The sequence below is a fragment of the Acipenser ruthenus genome, chromosome 7 (genome assembly GCF_902713425.1).
Source record: "Acipenser ruthenus chromosome 7, fAciRut3.2 maternal haplotype, whole genome shotgun sequence".
Lineage (NCBI taxonomy): Eukaryota > Metazoa > Chordata > Actinopteri > Acipenseriformes > Acipenseridae > Acipenser > Acipenser ruthenus.
Window position 1 is genome coordinate 20,275,715 of NC_081195.1, and position 11,712 is coordinate 20,287,426.

Consider the following 11,712-nt stretch of genomic DNA (forward strand, 5'->3'; position numbering starts at 1 on the left):
CTAGAGCTTTTAACCTCATCTCATCTCACCGACAGGACAGAATCCATAATGGCAGTGCATCACACTACACTGCCATACATATGCAGAGCTCGGTTTTGTTTTAGAAGTCCAGTTGGATACAGCTAGTCTTTGAAGGAATCCCAAACCTGAACACCTGTCTATTTCACGATGAACCACAGAAAAATAACCACAGCTAATACATTACAGTAATCACCCACACTCGCGAAAACCTCACATCTGTTCGGACAAAAAGAGGTTTACCTCAGAATATAACTTGCACACAGGTTTGCTTCCTTTAACTCTTTTTTTTAACGTGAGCGCCACCTTTAAACACCTTTGAATATTTATCACATCTCATCATACTAAACACTGAACAGTGACATTGGTTAAAAATGGCATTTACAAATGGAGGCAACAAAAGACTTTAAAATGAGCAAAATTGTACAAGTAAACCTATATAGGATTTATAAAATTTGATACATGTGGAATAACAAGAATGGCAATAGAGAAGTTAATTTCTGCAGCTATACCCTATGGTAGTACCATCAAAGGTGAAACAACTTCCATAGTAAATATTTCATGTTTGGCCTTTGCTTGTAGACCCAGGAGCTCTTAGCTATGGTACTGAAAGGCAAACCTCTAAAAAAAAACTCTACAAAATGTCCCTCATACAGTCTTTTCTGAGAGAAGCTTTTGTTGTAACTGCCATCAGGTAAATGTTTCCTTTGAAAGTGTTTGTGGTGTTGTTTCAGGAACTGGCAGCAATGCATGTTACATGGAAGAGATGAGGAATATTGAGACAGTTGAAGGAGACTTGGGTAGGATGTGTGTCAACATGGAGTGGGGAGCCTTCGGGGACAATGGCTGCCTGGATGACATCAGGACACAGTACGACAGGGCTGTCGATGACCTGTCACTAAACGCTGGGAAACAAAGGTAACCAACAGTACTATGGGGGGTAAATAACTGACCATTTTTCATATATAGTGCACAATTGATCGAAACAGTGTGGCATCCAAACACTATCATTGATTCAATATTACGAATGTTTCAAACTTGCACTTCTACTTACTTTAACTCTTTCATGCATGGCGACCTCATAAAAGAAACTCTCAAAACTCTCTTATAGTCTTTATATGGGGACATATGGAAGATGCAAATGCTTGATGACCTCATATGAGGATGCCATTTCCCCCCTATATAAAGCAATGGATTTGTTTTTATTATGTGTCCAAAACTACTTTTAAAAAAATGTTCAGGTATTTTCAATATTTCATACATGAAAAGTTTAATGACAAATACCTCACATACAGCATTTTAGACTTTCACACAGTCTTGTTTTATCACTATGAAACCTAAGTCACAATTATATTTTAAACTATGTTATTTGTAAAGATCTGCTGTCATTGACTCCTAGCCCCACTGTACAGCAATTACCAAAATATTTTAAGATTGAGACATAATTAAAAAAACTATATGAAAATAATGTTCATCTTTTATTTAACATCATGTAATCAAAGAAACTACAAAATGACATTGCAAAAGTCTCCCGGAAGCCATAATAATAGTAGAGTATGTCATATTAGATTTCGAAATGTCAATATTTTTTTTAGTTCTGTCAGTTTATGGAAAGCTACAAAGTGGTATGTAATTCAATATGTTAACGTAACATTATTCAGCAGGTTTCATTCGAAGCAAAATTAATTCATTCTATAGGGTGATGCAAAACTTTTGGCCATAGCTGTACATGCCACTATTGTCACTCATATATTCATCATATGTACTGTAGACCAGTGCTGTTACAGTTCTTTCACTGGAATTCACACAATCCACGTAATTCTGTTTTGCAGATATGAGAAAATGTGCAGTGGGATGTACCTGGGAGAAATCGTTCGGAATATTCTGATTGATTTGACTAAGCGGGGGTTCCTGTTCAGGGGTCAGATTTCTGAGGCTCTGAAGACCAGGGGGATCTTCAAAACCAAATTTCTGTCCCAGATGGAAAGGTAAGCAGCCTGTGGACAGGATAAGAGCAGAGGATTATCAGTGCGGCCACATTATCACCTTAAATGGTGTCCTGATAAAGTAACATGTAGAACTCAGGTCAGTGCTGTAATGGTTTCAGAAGTGGAGGGGAGAGTTTCTGTAGCTGGGGCATGTAGTAATAAAATTAAAAATAAGCGTTCATTTCATTCAGATTGGTACACTCCCTCTTCAGAGGACATTAAGAGGTACTTTCATAGCCCTTGTGGCAAAGTGCCCCGCCCCTGTGTGCATTTGTGTGTTTTGTGTATGTATGCGTGCGTATGTTAAATGTTGGTGTATAGATTGGTACACGGGATATAAACAGGTCTGTGTTTCACGTGTGTTTAAATTGTATATTTGTATTTAGGCACGGGATTGCACATCACGCACGTGCATTTAAAATATATTATGCGAGCACGGGGTTGCACAGAATTAATTCACGTGCTGGGATTCAAGTGAATAATTAATTAGTAATTGAATCCCAGCACAACAGTATATATAGATGCACGTTTCATTCAGTCAGGGTTGGTGTTCGGTGAGTGGAGAACGGGAGAGAGAGAAGGAGAAAGTAAAATAAGCGAAAAGAGCGTAAAGATAAGTGTTTTCACTCACCGTGTTTGTTCGTACCTGTTTGTTAGTGTCTGTCCGTTTTGTTTGTCTTTTTATTTTGGCGTGTAGTGCCGTGTCCTGTTTTGTGTACCGTTTAAAACCTTTTTATTTGTTAATAAACGCTGAGTGCAGCCATTGCACTCAGCTCATCACCACCGTCTCTGTCTGTGTATTCCTCTCTGGTCTGACGCCACCCACTCTGGCCGTCTTTGTGACACCCTCTACAACAATAAGATCTCAATGTTCAAATAGAAAATATTTTATAGTATTGAGACCATTGACATCGGATATGGTATCACAATTGAGAAATTGCATAAAAATGTTACCATAAGATTTTTACATCATCTAGCATGGTACAATATTGTACACCCAGCTGGAATTCCTTTGAGGGTTTGTAGGGGACGCATACATCATGAGAGCTATAGCTTGCAGTCCCCAAAATACAGAGATTGTTTTTACATAAATCAAAATAATTTGGACGTCATTTTGATCTGCTGATACTGCCGGCAGGTTAGTGAGCAGTTCTGAGGCTGGTGAAGACATTTGTTTAATATTTACAAGTGGTACACGCAGTCTTCTTAACTTACAGGGGTTGCGTGACAGCTATAAATAGTAAGACTGTAATCTCCTTAGATGCCCACATTTACTGCTAATTCTCAATATATAAATAAAGATCAAATTAAGATTTTAGGCCAATGACCAAAAACAAAAATAAATATTTAATTTTGGGGCTTTTCGGTAATTCACCAGTTGCAGTTGGTGTTTTCCAGAAAGATACCAACCAATAACAGTAAAAAGCTCTAGCCCTTTGTGTACACCTCAAAAGACAAACATGTACTGAGAGCATCATTAGTAAATGGTTTTAAATACATTTCTCCCTGTGTTACTGTTTGCACCCTCTAGTGACCGTCTAGCCCTGCTCCAGGTGCGAGGCATCCTGCAGCAGCTGGGTCTGGACAGCACGTGTGACGACAGTATCATCGTGAAGGAGGTGTGCGGCGTGGTCTCACGGAGAGCCGCTCAGATCTGCGGGGCCGGCATGGCTGCCGTTACCGACAAAATCCGGGAGAACCGAGGACTGGAGCAGCTGGACATCACCGTCGGGGTGGACGGGACGCTCTACAAGCTGCACCCACAGTGAGTCAGAGCAGACAGCCTGGAACAACTGGTGCACTGGCACTACACTTCACAAATGCCAAGACACTGGTAGTTATATTACAAGGGGTTGACGTAGTTAACCATAGGATAAAGAAGGACTAGAGGAAGCAACTGGAAATTTAGTGGAGTATTACGTTGCGGTTGCCTTTTTTCCAGTTTGAACAGCCTTTCATTGGAAATGTTTCCTCTGGGCTATATACAAGCTCAGTATAAGTAGCAAAATAACTACTTATGCCTGTAATAATCTTTTAGACTCAGCCTGTTGTGTTTCTCCTTGAATACATTTATAATCTAAAAAGTGGAAGGGCTATAGCACGTGTTTTTACATGGAATGGGTAACTAAGCATTTTTTTCAGCTAAGTCTCTGTGATCCTTTAAGAACTAATTAGACTTTGTTAACATGCATTTTCATTTTAAAACATGATATCTGGTTCTACATTAGGGTAAAGAAACGTGTTTGCAGGCCTTGCTTTCACATAATTTTACACTTTCCTGGTGAAATTATTTCAGGGCCTTCTTTCCTGTCAGTAACCAACCAGCTGTTCACCTAATGACAGCCAGTAAGATGCTTTCACCCTGAAGACACTGCTGCGGTGAAATGACCCAACAAGTAAATCTCTAACCTGGTGTCTCTCTCTTTCTTCTTGTAGCTTCTCACGGATCATGCACCAGACAGTGAAGGAGCTGGCTCCCAAGTGCAACGTCAACTTCCTCCTGTCTGAAGACGGCAGTGGAAAAGGAGCAGCTCTGATCACTGCTGTCGGATGCCGACTGAGGGAACAAGAACAGCAAAACAAATAGGAAGAAGCTACTGTAGCGTAACCCTGCACAGGCTCCCCCCGGGGCTCTTAAGAATGATCCTGTATTTCCTGAGCACTTTCTTCTTCCACAGAAGTGACTTGGTTATCTGACTGTGTGCAGCACCTGCCCTCTGTGCTTTAAAAGTCATGAACAAGCCTGCATTTAGATTAAACAGCATTTATTTTATTGTATCGAGTAAGTTTTCTCAAATATTCTTGTGCATGCGCAGACATTCCCAAGTTAGCAGATTAGAAAGACAACTTGTGATTTAAACTGTACCAAAATATACCCTTTTAAACACAAAACGGCAATCTAGAGCAGGGGTGGGCAATTCCGGTCCTGAAGGGCCGGTGTCCCTCCTGGCTTTTGTTCCAACTTTGCCCTAAATTACTTAATTGGACTAATTATTACCAATTATTGGTCTAATTAAGTAATTTAGGGCACATTTGGAACAAAAGCCAGGAGGGACACCGGCCCTCCAGGACCGGAATTGCCCACCCCTGATCTAGAGCCACTTGCAGGAATTTTGATATCAGTGCATGCAGTACCTAAATTTCTTCAGCAGAGGGTGTTTATTTTTGTCTCTCCTATGTGTTGCACACAGTTTCAAATAGCGGAGCCACTTCTGTACGTCTCTGTGTATATTGTTTAACATCATATTTACAATCAACTACCCTAAAAAAAGGAAAAGGAGGTGATAATTAAAATATTACGGTATCTACCATAGCATAAGACTTATGCCTTTATAGTCACTCCAATTATTGTTATCAAAAACGTACAGTCCCCAGATACCTGAAATAACCCAGCATATCTTGTTGTTTTTGTGAATTAGGTGTTGTGTTAAATGCTGCTGTATGTTTTGTATAAATGGCAGACAGGCTTATCAGAAAAGGCCAGGTGGTTGATCGAGTTCAGTATGCGACAGTGTACTGGGGTTGTATGTTGCGAGTAGTTTTGTGTGGCTACCTGTAGCTTTACATGTCAGAACCTATAAGATGAATGCATGCCTTATTTTGTGACACAAAGATATAAACTTTATTTTGTACATTGATATAGATGCACTAGTGTTATAAAAGTGATATCTGTGAATACATTAAATTTTATTTGGATGTGCAACACACCTTCTTTTAGTGGATTTTGACGTGATTTTTAAAATGGCATCTTTATATGTGGATTTGTATAATATTATATATATATATATATATATATATATATATATATATATATATATATATATATATATATACACACACACACACACACACACACACACACAGTGCCCTCCATAAGTATTGGGACAGTGAAATTAAAATTGCTATTTTTGCTATACACTCAAGCAATATGAAAATATGACTAAAAGATTAATATGAGGCAAAAGTACAGAATGTCACCTTTTATTTCTGGTGGTTTGAAGACATACATGTTTTACCAACTAATAATAACAGCACTAAGTAAATTAAGTAAATTAAGCCTTGAAAGTTGATGCTAACAATTCCTACAGGTGTCCCAACTTTTGATGATTACTTACAAACCCTCTGTCTGTATAAAAGCAGTGTTGGAACAGACTGTGTTACTACACCCTCTAAAGCATTATTTGGGCAGTATTGTACTGCAGGAAGTAGTATATTGCTCTCATAATGGCGAGAAAAAGGCAATTAACAAAGGAAGACAGACAGACCATTATAAACCTTAAAAGTGTAGGTCTTTCCTTTAGAGAAATTGCAAAGAAAGCCAAGGTGTCAGTGAGTACAGTTTCCTACACCATCAAAAGGCACTTGGAAACTGGAGGAAACTCTGACAGGAAGAGGTCTGGCAGACCCAAAGCCACAACAGAATCAGAAGACAAGTTTCTGAGAGTCAACAGCTTGCGTGATAGGCGGCTCACAGGACAACAGCTTCAAGCACAGCTTAACACTGGTCGAAGTAAGCAAGTCTCAGTTCCAACTGTGAAGAGAAGACTTCGAGCTGCAGGTTTGACAGGTCGAGTGGCAGTAAGAAAGCCATTGTTAAGATGGCAAAATAAGAAAAAGAGGCTTGCCTGGGCTATGAAGCACAGCCAGTGGACTACTGAAGACTGGAAGGTCTTATGGACCGATGAATCAAAATTTGAAATCTTCAGTTCATCACGCAGAGTTTTTGTACGCCGTCGAGTAGGCGAAAGGATGGTTCCTCGGTGTGTGACACCAATTGTCAAACATGGAGGAGGAAGCGTGATGGTCTGGGGCTCTTTTGCTGGATCCAGAGTCGGCGACTTGCACAGAGTGAGTGGCACCCTGAACCAAAACTGCTACCACAGCATTTTGCAGCGCCATGCAATACCCTCTGGTATACGCCTAGTTGGTCAGGGGTTCATCCTACAGCAAGATAATGACCCAAAACATACCTCCAGGCTATGTCAGAACTACCTTAGAAGAAAAGAACAAGACGGTAGGCTTCAAATCATGGAATGGCCAGCACAGTCTCCAGACTTAAACCCCATCGAGCTGGTTTGGGATGAACTGGACAGAAGGGTGAAAGCAAAGCAACCTACAAGTGCAACACATTTGTGGGAACTTCTGCAACATTGTTGGGAAGAACTTTCCGAACAATATTTGATTTCCATTGTAGAAAGAATGCCACGAGTGTGTTCGGCTGTTATATCTGTAAAAGGTGGCTACTTTGAGTCAAAAATTTAGATTAAATTTTGTTAAACAAAACGATTCCATGATTTCTTTTTTATCTCCAATTGTTTATTTGTTCTATGCTTTAATTTCAGAGTACATTGAGACATTAAACTGCGTAAATTTAAATAAAAACTGGAAAAATGGAGGTGTTCTAAAACTTTTGACCGGTAGTGTGTATATGTATATATATATATATATATATATATATATATATATATATATATATATATAGTGCCGTGAAAAAGTATGGTTTGCCCAGTCTGATTTTCTGCATTTTTGCATATTTTTGACAGTGAATGTTATCAGATCTTCAACCAAAACATAATATTAGATAAAAGGGACCCTGAGTGAACAAATAATACAAAAAATTGATACATATTTCATTTATTTATTAAAGAAAGTTATGCAACACCCAATGCCCCCATGTGAAAAAGTAATTGCGCCCTTAGACTCAATAACTGGTTACGCCACCTTTAGCAGCAATAAATGTAACCAAACGCTTCCTGTAGTTATTGATTAGTCTCTTACAGCGCCGTGGAGGAATTTTGGCCCACTCCTCCATGCAGAACTGCTTCAACTCAGTGACATTTGTGGGTTTTCGAGCATGAACTGCTCGTTTCAGGTCCTGCCACAACATCTCAATGGGGTTTAGGTCTGGACTTTCATTAGGCCATTTCAAAACTTTAAATTTCTTGTTCTTCAACCATACTGATGTAGACTTGCTTGTGTGTTTCGGGTCATTGTCCTGCTGCAGACCCAGCTGCGCTTCAGCTTCAGCTCACGGACGAATGACCTGGCATTCTCCTGTAGAATTCTCTGATACAGAGCAGAATTCATGGTTCCTTCAATGATGGCAAGGCGTCCAAGTCCTGATGCAGCAAAGCATCCCCAAGCCATGACACTACCACAACCATGCTTGACCACCATGATCTAGACAGCATTCAGAATTGGGCAGACACATGAAAAATGAAATTTAATAGAGAAAAGTGTAAAGTATTGCATGCGGGTAATAAAAATGTGCATTATAAATATCATATGGGAGATAGTGAAATTGAAGAAGGGAACTATGAAAAAGACCTAGGAGTTTATGTTGACTCAGAAATGTCTTCATCTAGACAATGTGGGGAAGCTATAAAAAAGGCTAACAAAATGCTCTGATATATTGTGAGAAGTGTAATGTTAAAACTCTACAATGCATTATTAAGACCTCACCTAGAATATTGTGTTCATTTCTGGTCACCTTGTTACAAAAAGGATATTGCTGCTCTAGAAAGAGTGCAAAGAAGAGCAACCAGAATTATCCTGGGTTTAAAAGGCATGTCGTATGCAGACAGGCTAAAAGAATTGAATCTTTTCAGTCTTGAACAAAGAAGACTAAGCGGCGATCTGATTCAAACATTCAAAATCCTAAAAGGTATAGACAATGTCGACCCAGGGGACTTTTTTGACCTGAAAAAAGAAACAAGGACCAGGGGTCACAAATGGAGATTAGATAAAGGGGCATTCAGAACAGAAAATAGGAGGCACTTTTTACACAGAGAATTGTGAGGGTCTGGAACCAACTCCCCAGTAATGTTGTTGAAGCTGACACCCTGGGATCCTTCAAGAAGCTGCTTGATGAGATTCTGGGATCAATAAGCTACTAACAACCAAACGAGCAAGATGGGCTGAATGGCCTCCTCTCGTTTGTAAACTTTCTTATGTTCTTATGTTAATGGTAGCTACTGAGTCAACATTTACATTATAACGTTTAAAACAATCTTTTAAAATGTAAAAAACAAGGGTCATTTAAATGTGTTGGCTGAAAAAAGTAACAAGCAGACAAAACTGATTAAAACTCAACAAGTTTGAATGACAAATTCGGCAACATTGTCGAGTTTTGTAAACATTTAAAACTTTGGCTATGTTCATATAGTAATTAAACGGACTGCGTTGTATAGTGTTATGCGGACTTTGAAAAACATAATGTTAAAAACTGGGTTAAGTGCAAGTGACAAAACCGAAATGTTGTGTTTTTCTGAACACACACTAAATTATATGACGTTGTGACAGGATGGCTGGGCGGTGACGTCAGGTGACCATCTCCCGAATAGCAACAAAATTAATCACTTAATTAATTCGGGAGATGGCCACCTTCTGCATGAGTTTATTAATTATTCCTGGCAGAGGACGAGCACCAATCTCGCCTCTGCCTGAACACGTTTTAAAATAAACAAAACCGTACGTCTACGCCGTCATCTATAAATACAATAATAAACAATAACAAAACCCACGGCGCTTCGCCGTCTTCTATACATAATAAATAAATCATAACGATAATAATAATAATAATAATAATAATACAAAACAAATACAAAATAATACAGGGGCGGAGCGGCACCCCGTTCTAAAATAAAATAAACAAATCAATGTACAGGGCACCTCGCCCTGTTACAGACGTTTTAAACCACATCACATCGTGCTACTTGAGTGAATCAACCTATACAAAATAATCTGAAGAACAGGAAAAATAAGAAGTTTCCGACTTTTTATCCATCTCTGTGTTGTGCACACACACACAATTATCTGGCCCGTGAGCAGAAAACTACTTATTTGTTAATGGCTAGCATGGGCAGCAGTGTGGAGTAGTGGTTAGGGCTCTGGATTCTTGACCGGAGGGTCGTGGGTTCAATCCCAGGTGGGGGACTGTAGTAAAATAAATAAATAATAATCGTGCATCTTGTTGCAGTTTCAGCACTCATGGTTTGGTGATATGCAGTTCCCTTTAAACCTGTTTTACTGTGAAAAAAATATACTTTTAAACAGCGTGTCTAAAATAAACTGCGTGTGAAAATAAATTGGACATGATGCGCTGAATTAATGGACCGCAAAGGGTATTAATTGCTATTGAAATAATTGCATAAGAGAAGTTATGAATATATTTATTTCACGCCTCCATTTGGATCATTCCAGACACCACCTGATATGTGAGCGCAACAAACTCAATGCATTGAACATTAATACATTTTAAAAACAAAACATCAAAGTCACAGCATGCATTATATTCGGGCCGGGACATTTTTATTTGATGAGAATAAGCAGAGTGTGACATTAACAGAAGTGACATTAAATTTGACTGTATTATGGCATCTCTGTCTTCTTTTCATACATTTACACTGTAAAAAAGGTGCTGAAGTTGGCGTCTTATTCGCCAGCTTCTTATTCGCCCAGCTTCTTTGCAAGATTTTAAGTGCATAAATGTATTTGTCTACGTTGAAGAAGTAGCCTTGAATTTAATTGGTTAAATCATGTTGGGCCATTGATTTCTCTAAAGGTACCTGAAAAGGGGCAACCCTCCTGCAAGTCCCACTTGTATTTAGCCCGGCCCAACGTGGTTTACTGGGGCAGAACAGAGGGCGAACATGCCACATATGCCAATTGCTCAGCTTCTTATTCGCTCTTTATGTATCTACGTTGAATAAGTAGCCTTGCATTTAACAGGTTAAATCATGTCGGGCCGCTGATTTCTCTGCAGGTACCCAGCGAGGGGCAACCCCTCTGCAAGCTACACCTGTATTTAGCCCGGTCCAACGTGGTTTACTGCGGCAGAGCAGCGGGTACACTTGCTTGGCATTTGGTAGCAACTGTTACTTATTAATATAGGGTTGGTAAATTTTTACATTTATTTATGTTCTCCCTACCTGTCTTTAAAGCTGTAATTAGCATCGTTTAACCATGGGCTGGATTAAATCGAGTTCAAATATTTTGTAGCTCTACATTTCTTAATGAAAACTGGTGGCTTTTCCTCTCACTGTGAGGAGGATGTAGTCACTACACTACACACCGCTGATCTCGTAAAATACAGACATCCTGTCTGGATACACATGGCTTGTTAAACTTAACAAACAGCAAAATGTAGAATTAACAAAGAAACGACTTGAAGTATTAATTATCTTATGTGTTTGTATTTAAATTGCAATCCGGGGATACAGAGCATAAACCTGTTAGAAATCGAGTTAGTTGAGTTGCGTTTATCTGTGAGTAATTCTTTAGAGTGAAAAAAGAAAGAAGTCAATATCGTTGTAAATTGATTTGTTTAGATTTTGTTTTTATTTGAATTGTTTTATCTCTTAGTAGTTTCACCCACTCCCGTCGTTATAAACATCTTGCATCCCTCCCTGTCTTCCTTTTATATATGTCTTGCATTTATTTTTTACATTTGGGAACTCCCCCATTACATTGCAGTCAATTACAAAATATTCAACTCAAAATGTAGCAATCAACAATGGTTAATGGAAAAACTGTTTTCTACTGGAAGCTAAAAATGAAAATGGCAGTTTGTCATGCCGTGGCAAGAAACACAGTTATACATCCATTAAAACAGACGTAAGCTTACCTTGTTAATCTACCTTCCTTTATGATTGAACGTCTCTTCTGAGTTCTTACCGAAAACATAAAATGTCATTTTCTACTTGAA

General features: G+C 38.9%; 1 protein-coding gene across 1 annotated transcript in view; it reads left to right on the forward strand.

Moving 5' to 3' along the window:
• Positions 1-5,718, forward strand: part of LOC117416148 (hexokinase-1-like) — a 47,093-nt gene extending 41,375 nt beyond the window's left edge. The window contains exons 15-18 of the mRNA XM_034027216.3: positions 753-936; positions 1,851-2,006; positions 3,538-3,771; positions 4,443-5,718. Of these exons, the coding sequence (XP_033883107.1) occupies positions 753-936; positions 1,851-2,006; positions 3,538-3,771; positions 4,443-4,593 (725 nt within the window). The 3' untranslated portion in view covers positions 4,594-5,718. The remainder of the gene's footprint in view (positions 1-752; positions 937-1,850; positions 2,007-3,537; positions 3,772-4,442) is intronic.
• Positions 5,719-11,712: the final 5,994 nt, after the last annotated feature.